The following is an 18,990-nucleotide window of genomic DNA, read 5'->3' as shown; positions in this document are numbered from 1 at the left end:
TTTCTAGTGATTTTTCTTTTTAAGATTAGTGTTCCTCATCTATCATTTTTTTTGCAGTGCATGCAGCGGTTATAGTGTGTGACTTTCTGTTGTGTTTGTGACATGCTAACCTCTCCATGGAACCCATTGTGCTTATGCGTTGTGAAATCCATAAGGTGAGGCAGAGTGGAGGAGCCTCTTCTGAGACCTCACAGTTTAAGGGCAAAAAGTGAACCAGGCTCTGGATTTTGGAAAGAAGTTTGGAATTATTCTCTTTGTAGTCCTGCTATCAGCCGTTTAGCTGTTCCTCAAACCTTTCACCATCAGTCAATGTGTCAGTTTGAGGGAGGACTGAAGGGGCTGATTGACAAGCTCTTGGCAGAAATGTCTGGTAACTTTTTTTTTTTTTTAGCCGTGAGAGGATGCTTGAAGAGAAAGAATGCTGATGAGCATCGCAGAGTGTCTGTCTCCATTCTTCTCTCCGTGGACGGGATGTTCACAGGGCAAACCAAAAACATATGAGTTCTCCTGTTCTTTGCCAGCTGGTAATGTGCCGGCGCGCACGTTGGCGTGCACACACAGTTGAAGCCATGTGCACAAAAAGACACACAATTCATGCAACAGCTCAGAAAAAACCTCCGTCTTCTATTCCTCTTTCATGTTTCAAGAGTTGTCGGACTGTATTAGGCCTTTGCTGATTTCCTTGAGCTACTTGGGGCGCTCTGTTATGACTATGGCATCCCATTCCTACCCCATGGAGAGTCAGATACCTACAAGGGGGACAGCGAGACTCCAGAGGTTTACCACACTGCTTCTCAGAGTCCACTTAAGGCAAAGCCACATCCAAGCCAAAGAAGCGTTTTATGTGCCATCCGTCGTTGGGGGTTTTATAGGAAAACAGTATCATGGTGGGGGAGGCTGGCAGGGTAAAAACAGGGAATGTGAGGGGTTGAACGGAGGGGGAAGGGGTCACTTCATCTGACTGGAGGTAGTCATCACGTTTGGTTTCTGGTGAGACCACAGACAGAAGACGTGGGCTTTTCTGTTACAGATAACGACGGCAGAAATCTGAAGAACGGATTCAAAACATAGAAAATTGTGTTTTTTGGCAAATACATTCAATCAATGAATGTTTGGCCGATCCCTGTCCCCCTCCTCTGGTCATTTCTGCTGGTGCTGTCCTCTCCTGCTTTTCCTGTTTCTCTCCACAGGTGTGCAGAATTACTGACAGACTCCCGATTCACCTGCAGTCCACATCTACTCAGCCTGACTCTATTGAAGACGGTTTGTACCGGCCCTGACCTGACAGCCCGTCAAATAATGTCTTAAGGTACTGAGTCCTCAACCTCACAGGAGATCACACTGGAGCTTTTCCTGGTTCTTCATTTGTCTTGATTAGTCTTGACTGCTCTTAATTCTTCTTGATTCAGCTCGATCCATCTGTTTATTATTTATTAGTCTTAATTAGTCTTGATTTGTCTTGATTTGTTTTGATTCGCCTCGATTCTTTTGCTTGTTCTTCATTTGTCTTGATTTTTCTTGATTCTTCTCGATTCATCTAAATTTGTTAACTTAATTCTGATTCTTGATTTGTCTTGATTCATCTTGATCACTCTTATAGTTCTTCATTTTTATTAATTTCATCTTGATTTGTCTTGAATTAAACTCAGTTCTTGGTTTGTCTTAATTCTCATTCTTCTTGAATTGGTCTAGATTCCTCTTCTTGATTATTCTTCGTCTTGATTGTTTTTGACTCCTCTTCCTTTTGATTCTTCTTGATGTGTCTTCATTTGTTTCAATTCTTCTTCTTGATTCATCTTGATTTACCTTGATCTGTCTTCTTGATTCCTCTAAAATATCTTTATTGAATTGGTCTTGATTCCTCGTCTTGATTCTTTTCAACTCTTCTTGATTCACCTTGATTTGTCTTGATCCTTCTTCTTCATGATTTGTCTTCATTTTCTTTTAGTCTTCACCTAAACCTTCACCTTTTGGACAGCATCACCACCAGCGATACCAATTTCTGGATTTCACCATCTTCCTTCACAACAAAAAACAGTTCTTTCCTCCTCAGGCATCTTCAACAGCTATCCTCCAAAACACAGAGAAGAAGCTGTAAATAAAGTAAATGTATACCTCATTGGGATTTCCACTACCAGGAAAGAAGTTTCCATCATCGTAGCGATGCAGAGAGATGTAGAGGACACTTGGGTCATTGTAGAAGGCCTCCTGGGTGCCGTTACCATGGTGAACATCCTAAATAGAAATCGATTGAAAGATTGGGGGGAAAGGGAAGATAAGAGAGAGAAACAAACTCCCAATTAAATCATAAGCTTCACTATTAGTAGTTAAAAAGAAACTCCCCATCTTCCCTCTTAAAAAAAAAAGTTTCAATCTTCAATATAATGTAGATAAAACGCTCTTATCTAACTTAGAGCAACGTAAACTCATTGTTAGTTGCAATGCCTCTTAATTACTTTGACATGCCAGATAGGATGCAATGTGTAAACACTCTGTGCAGCCTCATAAACACATGTTGAGCAGACACAATGAACTGGCTGTGAATCAATTTCTGCACATGTATGCACTGTGTGTGTGATTTTTTTTTTTTTTAAAGCGACGCTAAAAACATGCGAGCTCACACATTGAAAGCAGAGCTAATCCTCCACGAGGTCTAAATGTTAATGAGCTGAGCTACTGTGTGCCTCAAACCGAGTTTGTACCCATGAATCATGTGTGAGCTGGTGCACCAGCGTGCCGTCCGTGTGGTGATCGTCGGCTGCACTCCTTACCCAGTCTACTATGAGGATTTTGCTGACGTTGAGCTTGCTCTGGAGCTGCTTGGCAGCGATAGCCACGGAGTTAAAGAAACAGAAGCCCCTGTGGACAAACAGACAGGAAGAGTGGCAGCCACATGTGTTGAAAAAGTTCATCTTCAGCAAATTAATATCACTAAGCCACCATATGGACCCCAAGAGCCTCAGACGTGTCTTCAGCTGGATTCACATGGTGGCTGTGCGGGCGGTGACCATCGTGGCGCCTGCCACGTGCACGACCAGTACTTCAGATACTTATGGAACAAGTATCTCCTCCGATTACTCATAGATTTACTGTTAGCAAAGTTATTTACTTTATAACTTTGATTACAGAAGGTTTTTTTAGTTATTTGAACTTAAATAAAGTGGCTTGTAATACTCAGTAGGTAGTGGTATCTTTTTTTTTACTAATTTTATTAAATTCTTATGTATCACTAATGTATATCATTGTATATTGTAATTTTATGCTGTGTTTGCTCAATTTTATTTTTTTTAATCTTTATTTCATCGTCAAGCACCTTTTAACCCTTTAACATCTGAGGCGTTGTCAGTGACGCTTAAACACAAAATCTTTAACATAATGTAACTTTTTAGCTGTCAATGTAATTCCAGCAGATTTTGAACAAGAAAAGTGGAATTATGTTGATCGCGTTAATGATGGAAAAGTTACAGTAAATCAAAGAACATGAACTCTGGTCCTTTAGAAAGACAAATAAATTAATTAATTGAAAAAAAAAAGAATTTAGATGGTAGTATGTTATATTCTGTATACATAGAAAATACATGGTAGCTAATGTTTTTAGTGTGTTTTACTAATATTTCTACAACGATTGAAGATATTTTGCATTTACAGTTTGGTAGCTTTTCTTATAAAATGGAAATTACTCAATATAGTATTTTTTACTCTTCATTTTTAAAGAAAATACCATTTAACTCTAGAACACTTTCGCTCCTAAAATTTACGCCATTACTTTTGCCAGGCAATTTTTCACTTGATGTAATATACCCCAAAACAAATATTTGTCCAAAAAAATAGATCAAATTGTGACAACACATGATATATTAAAGTAGTTATTATTTTATTTTTTAACTGTGGTTTATGTAAAAAAAAATGAAAACATAGGAAGATCATAAAAACATGCTAAAAAATTACTAGAAAAATTTGGAGTTTGAGAAAAAAAAAATCCTATGAAAATAGTAATGATCCTGGAGACTTGGCCTTTGGTCCACCCATTCCTGGGACATGTGAGAGTTTACCCAGAAAAATGTAACATATTGAACATCCTATAAATACTTTTGCTCTGGTGAAAATACATAGTACTCTACGGTTAAATTACAGAAAATACAAAAAAGTACCTATTTTTGATGCATTTTTTTAAGGCATGACATTGGAGGAATAGTGGCCGTTAAACATATAGGGAGGGTCCTGCTTCTAATATAATAGTGGTGCTCTTTCTAGTTCATGTAAACAAGACCTAAGCTTTTATTTGAGAAAAAAATGTTTTTACTTGCTCAACTTTTTCCCAGCTGACAAACAAAAATGTCTTCTTCAGTTCTTAGAATCTCACGATGAGCCTCAAATCTTGCACATGTGACAAGTTTTCAACCCACAGATTTTGCAACAAACAATATAATTAGGTTATTATGAAATTCAATCCAGATCTGAAATGACAACAGAGTCTGAGAAGCTAGGTTTGCAGAAGTGAACTCCGGTGCAGCCGTCCATCAAACGCTCACTGTCTACAACGACGTGTGTGCAAAACAACAAAGGAATGCTGGAAAAAGCAATGTCAGCATGCATGCGCGGAAGGGAAGAATATACTTTAATGTTGTCCAAAACTCTGCTCATAAAAAAGTCTTTAACCTCCCCATAAATAACGGGTGACAAGCACTGCTGAGCTCACACACTCAGTCCCAGATGATTCCCTGCCTAATGCCTGCTATCAAAGACTGACACAAAGCAATGCAGAGAATATGCACATAGGCACACATGTACACAGCATACATATGCTGCGTGCACGGCTCGTTTGAGGTGGTTTGCTTTGTGTCTTGAAAGCTTAAAAGGAACAGCAGACGGGTAGTTTGCCTCGGGCTTTGGGCAGGTAGCGCACACATTGACATGCAGAGCTGGGCGCCCGCTCCCTTTTCTCCTTCAGAAGTTTAGCTGATTTGTAATAAATCCTCTGAAACAATTTGCAGGCCCCCTGGCTTGTGGTGTGAATGTGCATGTGTGAGTGCACGGCTGCTGCTGTACTTACAGAGGGGAGGAATGGGCAGCATGGTGACCTGGGGGCCTCACCACTGCAAAACCATTCTTTGAAAGGAGAAAAAAAAACATCACAAATTCAAACCTGGAGGCTTTTTTAACGCTACGACCCCCCTCCATCATTCAAGCTGCAAACCTCTTCCTGTTGTTGCTCTTATGTTTAATTCAAACCCAGTTAGACTAAATTATTCATTCATTTAGAATAGAAGGAATGGATTGTAAAACACACCCTTAGCTCTCTCTGTGCCACCTTCAGCGCCAGGTCTACCACACAGCCTGCAGCGATGCGAGATGCAGCTGCAGTGTGATGCTCGTTCCACACCGTGTCAATGTCCACCTGTGGGTACAACAAGGTCATTTACAGAAATTCAGCAGATAATGACAATTATCTTTCTTTTTTTTTGCTGTTTTTGACTCTCTTTATCATTTTTCTAAACACTTTATCTCTTTAATTTAACAGATCACTGTCTGTATAAAAGAACTGGACTGAGTTCCCCCTGAAATCTCAAACAGGAAGTACCTGCTGGCTCCAAGAGGCCAAAATCTCACAGACTTCTATAGAGAAATAAACAGCTGTTTCTCAGTCATTATATTTGTCAATCTTGCTTTGATACTTTTTTTTTAATGTTCTTGTATTTTTTCTTTATTGCAAGTTATTCAAGTTATAAATTAACGTTCAAACATTCCAGAGACGGATTCTCCCAAATTTGCTTTCAGTGGAAAAGGATGTGGACTTCCAACAGCTTACTACTGATTGGTGAGAGTGGTTGCCATAGAAACGCTGACTCAGTCCGACTCGGACCAATAACTTCTGTCTCCACCTCAATGGTGTCTGTAAAAAATGGCGGCTGACGTGACTTGATTTGGTTGGAGCTAGAATGGATTTATTTTTTATGGGCGATGTCATACTCACTCCAGTTCTACAGTTGATGGTTCAGATGCATATCAAGAATATAGAGGTGCAACGATTCTTCAACGATTTATCAATTTCTGCAAGTTGTTGATGGAAACGACCTGCATTATAAAGCTGTTTCACGACTAAATAAATTGGTTATGTCGATATTGGGAAAATAACATTTGGATGGATACAGGGCAAACTTATTTACGATAATGTAAAGATGTTAAATGGAACTCAATTTATGAACAACACACATGTGAAGGCGGACGGCAGAGAAGAAAACGCAGAACAAAAAGTGACGAAGTTATCTTCACTGTCCAATATGTTAAAATAATCTACAGTGTGGATACAGAAATGCTTCATCAGGCTCAGAAATAAGCCTTCAATCAACCTCTTCCTATGAAAAGTCTACGTGGACAAAATGCACTACCATTGAACGCACGCTGAAAAATAAACCACTTGAACTTTGACCAATCAGGGACTCAAAACTGGTACTGACAAATTGGTAGCGTCCTTTACAATTCAAGGAAGTGCCAAATGTTTGAAAAAATTAGGGGAAAATAGTAATAATTGTGGTTTGAAAAATAAGGAGGAAGATTCAGGAGATTTTCCCCACTTTGACGTTTCATACCAAGCCTCTTCCAGCTGTATTTACATGTAGTATCGGGTAGCAACAGTCCAGTTTGAACCTTGTGTGCTAAAAGAGCGTTCAAGAACCCACGTTCAGTAATGGTGGGAAAAAAGACATTAGATTATGATCCATGAACGATTGATGATTGAAAAATGTATATGATATAAAGTAAAAGTAACAAGTGGAACTAAATGTGAAGCGTTTTTCACTCTGACATTTTTGAATAGCACACAAACACGGCTGACCTTCCAGATCCGTTTGGAAGCATTTATCTTTCATAGTGTCGAGGGTCAATTGGATAAAAGTCACAAAGTGTGGAAGTTATGTCACAGCAAAGACTAAAAGTTAAAAGACTTAAAGACTAAAGTAAGACTATGGGGCTCCTTCTAGGTTTTGATCGGTAGAAATCAAGTCCAAATGACTCTTTTACCGTTAAAGGTTGCTGTTCCCTGGTCTAAAGTCTTGAAGTAAAGAAAAACATTTCTAAAACAATCTGGGATGCATTGATAACTGTTGCATAATCGAATCGATTCATAATCGAGTCGTTTCCTCCTGAATCATAATCAAATCGAATCGTGAGTTGCCTCAAGATTTCCACCACTAATGTTCTGCACGTTCTTGAACGCTCATCTCATGCCCGGTGTGTACACAGCCTAACAACTGGACTGTATTGTTGATTGACTCATGTATTATTTGTAGACCATGTGTTGAGAGGAGATCGAATCATGTAAGAAGGAAGCATAAAGAAGAAAGTAGTTTTACCACTTTAAACTGGCGGTTATACTTAAAAATCATCTCAAAACCAGGGAAAAAAACCTGCAATAAAAAAAACATCCGAACCATAATCTGAAGATGCCCAGCATCTACAGTAAACATTTTGTGTGGACTTGTTAACATATAAAGATTTGCTTCCATCTCTTCTTCTCCTGTATTTCTGTGACTCCTTCCTGACAGAGTGCTGCTAGGAAAATATGGAATCAGAGGAATTTCTTTTATCACAGACTTTGCCATCTTGTTCCAATCACCAAAGCAGCCGACGGCCGGAAATCCCAGCAGATCAGTCCTCTTATCAACTGCCACCCAGACCCATCCAGCTTTCCCCCTTTCTCTTCCCTCCACGCACACTTCTATTCCTCCTTGAACACTTCCTCGCAGCATTTTGTCTTATTTTTTTTCCTCTTTTTTTACCAGATGAAGTTTTTGCACAGACTTTGATTTTGGACTTTTCTGAGTTATCTTAGCCAAACAAAACAGGATCGGCAATTTGTAGTATCATTAAGTCAATTGTGTAATGAAGCACAATCAGCCATGTAATGTTTGCTGTTCAGTAACGCAAGTGGAAAAAGTCCCACATGACTCGTGTGTTTCTGAAATGTTGAAGAGCGTGGTTGTGTGTGCAGCACTCACCCCAACCCCTCCACATGGAAGTAAGACGAAAAGAGGCTGAGGCCCTGAAACAGACGGTTTCAACCTTCATGCATGCATGTATGACCTGAGTTATAAAACTGTATTTCTGTGTGTTGGTGTCAAACATACCGGTGAGTTTGTGGTTGTCCTGCTTGAGGCGGCTGAGCGAGTTGTTGCCAAACAAATGCACATGTTTCTCTGAATGAACCGATTGCAGCTCCTCCACTGTGGCCTTTCTGCTCTGGATGCACTTTAACGATATATGCGGATGCACATCATTCTCTCAACATCCAGACGTTCCACAAACGTTTATTTGTGTTTAGCGTACCTCACACTGGTTTTTCAGCCCTCTTTCGTTCAGCCTGGACCAGACGCTCTGAATCCTGCCCGCGTGCTCAGGGTGGCGGCTGTTGTCTCCGCATGAGCACTGGTGCCTCTGCATCTGAGAATCATACGCTAAACCTACACACACAAAAAGGTGCACACCGGATTGTAGTTTCCTTCATTATTCAGGTGGGCGACAGCGTCCCATATCAGGATTCTCCCACCTGTAGTGAAGCGTAGCTTCACGTCTGAGCCGGGGTTGGACAACGTCAGAGACGGCACGGTTGCAAGCGACTGTGAGGTGGAGAGCAGCGACGTGGAGGGCGGCAAGGAGCGGGTCCGGAACACCGGCTGGTGCCAGGAGGCGGTTGGTACGGTCAGTGTGTCCGGCTGGAGACCTGCTCTGACGTTCAGCTGTCTCTGGAGTTTACAAAACAAGAACAACCAGCCGTTAAACAAAATCAGGCATTTTTTTTTCTTTTTAAAGTATGTTTTATTTATAAATGGCAGCAGATAAAAAAAAAGGTCATAGGGGAAATGATGTGTAATCTGCCACATCATTACAGGAAGAGCCTTGTGGGGCCACCCGTCTGCAGCAAAGCAACAGCGCCTCCACGTGGTAAACTTATAAAATGGGTTCTGAAACCTGAGGCTCTGGAGTCACACACAGCTCTTTGGATTGGTAAAAAAAATGCCAACAGTTTGATTAAATAATAAGTTTATTGCTTTGGTTGATCAAATTTAGCCTTTTAAGTCACTATGTCACAGCTTTGTGCTCTAGAGAAGCTTTCCAGCAGCATATTCTCTGTGTTCAGACTGAATTTAGGAAACAAGCCTTCAGTGTTTCTGCTGCCTCTGCCTGCAACTCTCTCCAATCTCAATTAAAATGGTCTGAACTTGCTTCATTTAGATTATTTCACACCTTTCTGAGTCACAAAGAAAAAGGATCTATACATTACTTCCACTGAAAACTAACGCAGCTCACATCTATTATACGTTATTCATGTCATGCTGCTCACAACCTTTGCAAATGACGGCTAACAGATAATATCAGTCACCTTTGAAAAAAAAGAGATCCTGATCTCAAAGGATTTCATCTGATTAAATAAAGGTTAAATAAAAAAGAAAATGTTTATATTAAAAATGTCAGATAATAATAAATCAATAAAAAACTCCATAAATCTCTTGGTATAATGATGAACGTCAATGATCTGGTTTCTACAAAATGTATTCAAATTCTTTATTATAGCTCAATGTATCCATATGTAATATAGTTTGGGCAATTACTTTTCTATGGAAACCGAAGACGACCTGCCCTTCTTTTTTTTTTTTAATTATTGTTTTCTCCTGATAACGAGATAATTTATTGTTATCACGAGAAAATGAACTTCATTTAGTTGAATTTTGTTTTCTTGTGATAACGAGATAATTAATAATGGAGAATGAATCCTCTCCCTCTCTCCTTCCTGCACTGAGACGCGGAGACTTCATCTGTTTTAAGCCTCTTTAGTTTGTGGTTGACAACAAAAACAGCATAAGAACACTTAACAATAGTTACTTTTTTAGTCTATTTCTTTAATTTATTGGTCTATCTACACACCTCATACGCCTTCATTCTGTCTCATGCACCAGCCCTCCTCCTTTTATTCCCCTAAAACCTCAGAACAAACCGGATGATTGACAGAATTCAGGGCCAACAAGAATCTGGCGTTCACTGAGCTCCGTACATTAGAGAACCCAAACAGCCACTCGTCCCAACTCAGTCTGCTACAATGCTTTTGTCATTTTTATACAATCTGGAAATTGGTTCACACTGTTGCTTAAATGAGCATTTAAGCATCTAATTCCAATGAAACGAATATGTAAACGCACATACAGTATATGCACGTTTCCGTGTTGAAAACTCTTGCGTACACAAATAACTACCCCATTTTTTTTTTTTGCATTTATATGTAAAAGTGCAGCCATTAAAAACGTGTTGAAAGTTTAACCAGTTGAGCTTTGACCACTAAGGCCAACCGTTTGTAAACTGATCGTTAAGGAAAACTTTTCGTTGCAGTTTGTCCCGTAATTATATGACACTAAGTCTGGAGCTGTTAAAGAAAAAGCCTGGAGATAAATTTGTAAAATTTGTTCCCCTAGAACATTTCGCCATAAGCCTCTTCTAAATGCGCTAGTATCAGGTAGTGTGGATTGCTTAATTTATACGTAGCTTAGGACAATAAATAAATGTAAAAGAAAAAAACCTCAAGCAGGGGAACAGACATTAAAATCTCTACAAATATTTCTATGAAACGTATCAGCACCTGACTGGGGGAAAGGGAAGACTCGATCAGGCTGTCTCTGGAGGAGGTGTTGGATTCTGTGTCACAAACGGAGTCAGTGCTGGTGCTGCTTTGCCTCCGGCGGCGACCGTCGTCACACAGCGAGCCCGGTTCTGAGCTGCAGGCCGACCCCGTTCCCGATCCCGTACCGCTCTCCAGGTCCATGTCCTCCTCGTGGAGGTCTGGTCTGTTGCTGCATTTCTGAACCGATTTTTGAAACAAATATTCAGAATATTTACGTTGATCTCATGAAGACATCTTCTTTTCCTTACCTTCATGAAGTGAGAACTCAGTTTGAACCGATCCAGTCCATTCTTTTGGTACTCCTGCTGCTGAATGTGCTGGTGGAGGGACGAGCGGGGGGGCAGGGTTGAGTGGCTGTGCGGCAGCGGCTCCGAATACGTCCGCTTCACAGTTTGGTGAGAGGGTAGAGTGACCAGGCCCTCTTTGGAGGGGGAGGCCAGGTGAGGAGGATGCTGGTGAGCAATGGAGCTCAGGCCATGAACTGGGAAGAGGGAAGGAGGAAAAAGAAATCAGGAATTTAAAAAAGTCAAGAAACAGATCAAAATTTGAACATAAAAATGCAATTTGGGAGAAGAAGAATTGATTTATAAGAACTAATAAATATATGTAATACCATGTTCAGTCCAGCAGATGGCGTCCTTGTAACAACGTGTTCACTTTCATGCAGCACTAAAGACTTTTCTTTCTTTTTGAGAACATTAGAGCAATATCATGTTTTCTTTTATGAAAGACTAATACTGAAGCTTTTTCATATATTATTTAAAAAAGGTCAGATCAGAGACATTCAAATATCTCACAGATGAATAATCTCTGGAAAAAAATGAGGTTTTTCATGACACATTTTACTCAATGCAAAGAGTTAAAATTATATTTGTAAGCAGTTTAAGAGTTAGCTTCATGTAGTATCAATATTTAGCAGCGGCACTGATTTTGTCTTAATGTGTCGACATGAATTAATCCCTTAATTGAGGTTATATGAACATTCTATGAAAATTAGGATTTTTGAACAAGAATCAAGCATAAATTCACAATAAAAGTCTGTTGTTGCAGTAATAACACCCCACTTAAATTCTAAAAACATTATGTTTACATAAATGGATCCCAAATATATTTTGCAAACATATAATATTACTGTGATTGTATTTATTGATCCATTTTTGGTGATCTGCCACATCTACCATCCTCAAACAACTGAACAGGTTGGTTCATCCCTTCAACATGAAAAATAATGATCTCCAAAAAAAAAAAAAAAGAAAGAAAAAAACAGATTTTTGGGGGGAAAGTAGGAAAAATAAACCTAAAAATCCAACCGGGATTTAATGGATATAAATACTGTGACCTGTTATGATGAGATTCCTGTTTAAATACAAATAACTGCATTGATCTTAGAAGGTTTTTTTATTTTGAAGAGATCTGAGGGATTTATGAGGGCATCACTAAATTGTTTCTGATATTCTTAAATGCTGATATTATGTCATTAGAGGAAGTACAGGCTATGGTGATATTAGATCTTGTAGTGAACAATTTAGAGGACTAAATCTGAAACAAAAATGCGAAATGTTTTTTACAGCTGGCATGAGTAATGCAAGGCCACCGTTGTGTTTTCATGCACCTTTTTAACCTCAACAACCTACAAATATGTATCCACACCAACTCAAAGGACTTTGGTGTGGATGAAACAGCTAAAAAGTGTAAGTGGTTTAAATGGGGTTTGTTGAAACCACAGACAAAGTGGGCCTAGGCTGTTTAGGGTGCCACTCTGATCATCTTTTGATGTATTTTTAAAGCAGTGGTCTTTTACTTACAACCTTTAACACTAAAAGAGGCGTTTGGTCAAGTTTCTTACAGACCAGAACCCACCGAGAGCCACAAAGTTTCACTTTATCGCTTAAAAATACAAAATAGTTATGATGTTTTGTCAATTAAACATTGATTTATAAATGTAATGTAAATATTACAGTAATTTAATTACAACAGTGTCTATATGTTTATATATATAGTTCCTTTCTAAATAAAACCCGCCCAAAAAAGATTGTCCTGCTGCAGCAGCTTTACTTCAATTATAAAAGCAAGACAGTCAAAACATGATATTTTTATCATTAGGATTTTGTTGTGCCACCATTGTTTTTTCCCTTTAACACTCATATATAAACAACATTTAAGTAGAATCTATAAAAAACTGAAGACCTTAAGATTAAACTGATCGTTTTATTGTTTTTCTCGAAGATGGAAGGCACCAAACACATAACTCTAAATCATGTTCAATCATTTCAAACTTCATCTGTTCAAAACTTTAACCATTTTAGGGTCATTTACCCAAATAAAATAACATCTGGAATATTTTATTTAACCAGAATATTTCTATAGAATTTCTGACAGTAAATCAAACTTTTTTTGCTTAGTTGTTTGACATATTAAAGATCTAAGCAGAAATGACAAAACTTAAAAGAATGAATCTATTATGTATTCAATCGTTAGTATTTTTCATTAAAGCCACAAAAAGTGATAAAAGAGCCACGTGGCTCCGGAGTCACAGACCCCTGACTTATAATCACAAAAATGATACCGAAAAATAAATAAATAACTATTCCAAGGTGTCCTCTGAACATTGATTCACTGAATTATATTAAAAAAACATTTTCTACACTATAAAAGACAAGTTTAAGGCTTTTCTATGAAGGTTTATAGGGACAAAAGAGGACAAATAAGTCTACCTCCTACAAAAATACATAAATAATTGTTTTGCTTTTTTTAAAAGGATTGAGATATAATTTTAGATTGATTTTTTTGTTCATTTCTGAAATGCATGAAGTGTTTTTGCAACAGGACTCACGAGAGACGAGCTGGGAGTGGACAAACCCGGCGCGGTCAAATATGATCAATGGCTGCAAGCGCTGAAGCAGAGCTGGACTGCCTCCCTCCAGGTACACAGGTGGGAGAGCCATTTGTTTTCTTATGTGCAAGTCAGCCTGAGGAGAAGAAGTATAATAACAATAGATGTTCACGAGAAATTCACAAAATTAGGCAATGTAAACAAGAACAGCTAGTTGGACAAAACGGGTTTGATTCAGAATATTTTACTTTTGCTAATGTTTAAGTACTGCTTGAAGAATTGCTGCCACTAGAATCTTAACACTTCCTTTTATAAACACTCGAGAGAACACAAGTGCTTGCATTTCTGTTGAGGATTTAAGCACAACAGGGATAATTATAGAAAAGGAAAGGACTGGAGAATGTGCTGTAGGTGGAGCACACACTCATCCTTGCAGGACTGCATTTTTTCACTCCCGTCTGTGATGAGTTTACCTCTCTGCACTTACATATATAAACAGAGAAGCAAAAACTTTATTCCATGCAGGATTTTTTAAGTCACAGTGAACATGTTTTCGGTTTCTAAAACCACATGTTCAAGCACTTCAGTGGTTAAGCTAAATAAATGTCATGTGGCTTAAAAAAAGAAAAATCTTCAACCAGAATGCTTTACACTTGAAGAGTTTTTGCAATATTTGTTTTTTTTTGCAGAATGTGGTCAGACGCGTGATGCCCGAGCATTTCCACTGTGGTATTTCCTGTCTAAAGCTTGCCATTTTAAAGACCTTGTGGTTTGTCAAGACGAAACTTCCTAATAAAGTGCTAACGTATTCCATTTTACAAGCTACGCCACCTTTAAAGACATATCATGACCAATTCTCAGGATTTTTTTGATAACCAGAAGACTGTTTTTATTGTTTTATAATTAATTATCTGATGAATATTTGCATTGCTTCTTTTTCACACAACTATAATGTGTGTTTACACTTTCTTTGAGGTCTAATCATGAGATATAAAAACATAATCATGATAAAAAAGGAAGTGAAAACTTAAAAATAGCCCAGACAAGATATCAGTCTGCACACAAAGGAAGCTGCAGCCTTTCAAATCGAGTGTAATTTATTTAGAAAGTGAAGTAAAGGATGTATAGTTGCTCACCTGTGCTGGAAGTCCAGCTGTGATGTTGGGCATGGTGGTGGGGCTGATGGGTAGAGAGCCGGGCGCCACGCCTCCATTTTTCAACAGCTTTCTTTGAGGCTGAGCATACACAGTTTTTAATCGTCAGTGTTTTTAGAATGAGTGAAACAGTAAAGACTCAGGAGAAAAGATTGGTGGAGATCCCATTGACAGGGAGGACAACAACGCTGTTTCTGTTCAATCTCTAACCGAACAAATACAAAGGAAACATTCTTCATTGATGACCTGATTTGTATAGACGCAGATCAAAACCCCCGATGGTATGAGGAAACATTTGCAGCACTGTACCCATAAATCAATGCCACATTTCCTACAGTCAGCTGTGACATGCAATCACTGAAGGAGAACAATGTACACATGTAATAAGCTACTCCTGTGAAAAGGTACTTCAAGACAAAAGCAACATCTATGTTGGACAAATGTATTTTCAAGATTGCAGTGTGAAAGATCTGTAGCATAAAACATGAGTGTTTGTTAGAGAACCATAAAAAAGTACATTTATTCAAACTTTTGTATTTAGGAAGAGTCTCCTTATGCTTTATGATGTTATATCTTCCTGTAGTGGCCGCTCTCTAATTTCTGGCATATTTTGTCCCAAAAAGCATAAAAAGAAGGTGGATATATATAGTAATATACTTTATTATGTGGCTTTTGGGAGTTTATTGTCATATTTGCATTTTTCTCTACATTTTCTATGACGGAGGACTGGTTCTGTCTAGCCTGCCAGAATCTGACCCCCTCATATAGCAACAACTATTTATTAATACGCCTCCATAACAAAGTTACTTTCATAAACTGCATTTCTTATCCTAGATTAGCCAAACAAGTCATTTATTTATTTATTTTACACAAAAAAAACTCATTTAAAGTAGAATATGTTGGGAAAAATGCAAATATGACATTAAACTCCAAAAACCCCTAGAATAAACTATATTGTGACCTTCTCACACTTTTTGGGACAAAATATATAAAATACGAATCAATGACGTCAGGTCGCAACAGGGGATGCATACCTTTACACAACACTGACTGACAAATTTTTGGAATAAATACCATTGGAGGATACAAGTATCCAATAAATCTCAATTATCTTACACCTACTGGCTCACCATTAGACATTACGCAATTTGAATGCGGGCAGCTTTCAAATTCTCTCCGGCCCAAGGGTTCCCATCAAAACATTTAATAATATGTTTTGCCCAAACTTATTGATTGTGATTGGCTAAATTATTTTATAAGCTAATGTAAACCTGTGGCATCACTGTCGCTGGACCTTTTGTGGCAGAAGTTGGCCACGAGAACCGGCAGGACAAGTGGAAATTAGAGATTTTTTGTTCAAATTGTGTCAAATTTGAGTAAAATAAGCATAAATTCAGAATAATATCTAATGTTTCACGTGAACCCAAATTTGCTGTTGACAACCTTTTTTCCTGATAAACTTTATCTTCTATTTTCATGCTCATTAAACACAAAATTCACAGTAATTTGGAGAAAAATACATTTAGATGTATTTCTGCTCTATGTGAAGAAACAAAAAGTATCCCACTGCATAAAATTTCATAAAATAGTTCATTTGAATATAATGATATTCATAGAACGCAGGTCAGTTCAACAACGTTTGGACAGTCTTGCTTTAAGACAATAGTGAAGGGAAAAGGGAATAGATCCTGCAATATTTTTTAAATGTTGACTAGATAAGAAAGTTATTCGATACTCATCACTTTTTGCACTGTCAAAAGAAATGTTAATCATTGCTGTCTTGTCCATTAACGGGAGGGGCTCACCTCATGCGCCGGTGGGATGGAGCCGATGTCATACAGGGGGTCATTTGGTGAGCTGCACCCGGATGCAGAGGAGCTGCTGCAGCTGCTCGGGGATGAGTCTGAGACACAAAAAGATGAAAAGAATGATGCTGCTCCAATGACAATCATGTTTAGGGTGTTTTTGACATGTTCTTTTTCATGATAGAGGATATATATAAAGAAAATTTTGGTTAAAACTGCAATTTTGAGTATTTCTTTACTCAAACTTTGAATCAGGAGTAGACAAAAGCTAGAGGAAGAAAATGTAAACAAAGGGATGATGAGAATTGAAAGGAAGGCTTTTTGTCCCGCCCAAACACAAGTTTTTCATGAACTAAAGCAGAAACTATGTTCTAGTAAACAACAGGTTTTTAAATTGAGGCCACTGGGAACACTAAAATTTGATCAAAAGATGGCCAGAGTGGGACTTTAACCAAACGCAAAAAGAAAAGGTTAAATAAAATCAATCAAAATGTTACAAATGTTGACTCACAAAAGCAAAACAAACATAAAATGCTCATACCCAGAGTTTCTGTCTTATGCCTGACAGAAGCAGGAGCACTGATCTTGCGCTGAAGAGGGTTCGGTCTCGTGGAGATGAGTTTTTTCAACTTCCACTTGAGTGTGGGCTCTGACACTGCAGAAGCACAAACGCACAGGTGAGAAATCAGCACATTTAAAACTGAACCATGAAAACGTGCTGCCACGGAGGCTCTTTGTGTTCAGGTTTGCCAGTAAACTCCAAGAAATCAATCAGCAGCAGGCCATGATCAGATTAAAGCCATGTTTGTGTTGTCACCGTGCCAACAAAACCTCTGCGGGCTGTGTGCGCTATTGGGTGCAGGACAAGACAAATAAATAATGGTTGGCAAAGTTGCAGAAAGGTAAAGAATGGAGGAACCACACCCACTTTCATTCACGCCATGAGGGAGGCCTGTTCTGGACTCTCACGCAGTTCATTTTACACATACCTTGGCTAAAGTTGGGTAAGAGTTTTGTTCTGTTTTATCTTTGATTTTATATCTTATCTGATATGAATTTAGGTTAAGTCACTTTAATACAAAGTTTCTATCATGTTGTATTGTTTAAATGATCATCATGTAGTACAAAACATTAGTTTCTGCTTTATCAGAGCATAAAATGACTCTATGAACACATCTGCAGATTTCTTTTCACTTAACATGAAGGAAGTAAAAACACAAAGAGGTCTCACCTGTTCTTCGAAGGGCCAGGTCCTGACGCTGGTCACAGGGGGCCGGCTGAGTCTTTGGGGACCTGTCAGAAACCGGTAACCTTAGTAACCAAAACAATGTCAATTAACTGTTTCTGCCACGATCGCTAATACATGTACTGCATTTTGTATGTCCCGCAGCAGTTCTGGACGGAGCAGTTTTTCTTCCTTATCGCACCTCAACAAAAATGTGTCCGGTATCCAGTAAAAATGAATTTTTGACAGAGTGAATGAACTTCCTTAAAAAAGTGATGATCAGAAACCATCAAAAAAATGAATGGGATCAAAATCTATTTTGGGGCCTCAAAAAATGAGCTAATCAAACCAAAAAAAACATGTCAGGGACATCCACAGGAAGTTTGACCTTACTATGGGATGGCCACTGGGCCTACAATTTGGGAACCATTTTGTGACAAAGTGTAAAATGTTGCAGTTTTCACATTTTCCTAAAGTACAATCCCAGCCAGCAAGGCCAAGCGGGTCCCATATGGTTTAAAAGTGGGCAGAATATGTGGGCCCCAATTGGGGTTGTTGTTGTTTTTGTGATGGCCCCACATTGGCTCTGCTGCCCAGGCGACCCTGCTAGCTCTGCCGGTCCCTGGGTAGCAGCGCTCATACGCTGACCACCAGGCAGCTGGATAGTAGTGTAGTGAGCCATCGTGGAAACTGTGGACAAACCCCACATTTTCTCCAATTTTAAATCATATGGGGCCCACTTGGCCTTGCTGGCTGGGATGTGGGAAAAGAAAACTTTTGCTTGAGTGTTCTTCACAAAATTTCTCACATACACCACCAATTTAAGTCTACAACCACATCCAAGGTTTTGTTGACCTTAAACCTTAAAAGGAATTTGGCATCTTGAATTAAATAAAAAAAAAACCTTTTGTAGCAGCTATAAATTTAAACTCATCTTAGGAATTTCGATCTATCGCCTTCTCACTCGTTGAGTGTCATTGGCAAGCTTCCTAGGAAAAATGTTAAAATTTGTCCTTTTTGAGTGGCTTTAGCATAGCGAGCTCCCAAATACGTGGCGTTGCCCTGTTGCTTGCAAACGTTATTACCTGATTATTATTTATTAACACATTAATCGTAAGCTCAAGCTGAATAAAATGATATGACATATGATATGAACATATTAGGAATGTGGCCGTGGCTAACAAAAACCTATGTTGCCAAGGATATCCCAAAACTTACTTTTGCTAATTCTTCTAAAAACTGTTTTTCAACTGTTTGTCAACCTCAGGTGACCAAAAAATAAAATGGTTGCTATGCAGATCAAA

General features: G+C 38.6%; 1 protein-coding gene across 2 annotated transcripts in view; it reads right to left on the bottom strand.

Moving 5' to 3' along the window:
* LOC112144738 (histone deacetylase 7) overlaps positions 1 to 18,990 on the bottom strand; it is a 57,846-nt gene that overhangs the window by 13,755 nt on the left and 25,101 nt on the right. For both annotated transcript variants that reach the window (XM_024269459.2, XM_024269460.2), the window contains exons 5-19: positions 17,693 to 17,754; positions 17,003 to 17,116; positions 16,462 to 16,559; positions 14,639 to 14,737; positions 13,503 to 13,638; positions 10,918 to 11,150; positions 10,628 to 10,846; positions 8,546 to 8,741; positions 8,326 to 8,459; positions 8,127 to 8,247; positions 7,998 to 8,041; positions 5,291 to 5,398; positions 5,054 to 5,109; positions 2,772 to 2,859; positions 2,116 to 2,235 (exon numbers count right to left, since the gene is read on the bottom strand). In XM_024269459.2, coding sequence (XP_024125227.1) covers positions 2,116 to 2,235; positions 2,772 to 2,859; positions 5,054 to 5,109; positions 5,291 to 5,398; positions 7,998 to 8,041; positions 8,127 to 8,247; positions 8,326 to 8,459; positions 8,546 to 8,741; positions 10,628 to 10,846; positions 10,918 to 11,150; positions 13,503 to 13,638; positions 14,639 to 14,737; positions 16,462 to 16,559; positions 17,003 to 17,116; positions 17,693 to 17,754 — 1,828 coding nt within the window. The remainder of the gene's footprint in view (positions 1 to 2,115; positions 2,236 to 2,771; positions 2,860 to 5,053; positions 5,110 to 5,290; positions 5,399 to 7,997; positions 8,042 to 8,126; positions 8,248 to 8,325; positions 8,460 to 8,545; positions 8,742 to 10,627; positions 10,847 to 10,917; positions 11,151 to 13,502; positions 13,639 to 14,638; positions 14,738 to 16,461; positions 16,560 to 17,002; positions 17,117 to 17,692; positions 17,755 to 18,990) is intronic.

Source organism: Oryzias melastigma, linkage group LG5, assembly GCF_002922805.2.
Source record: "Oryzias melastigma strain HK-1 linkage group LG5, ASM292280v2, whole genome shotgun sequence".
Taxonomy (NCBI): domain Eukaryota; kingdom Metazoa; phylum Chordata; class Actinopteri; order Beloniformes; family Adrianichthyidae; genus Oryzias; species Oryzias melastigma.
Note: the sequence above shows the minus strand (reverse complement) of the source record. Positions and strands in the feature narration are given on the sequence as shown.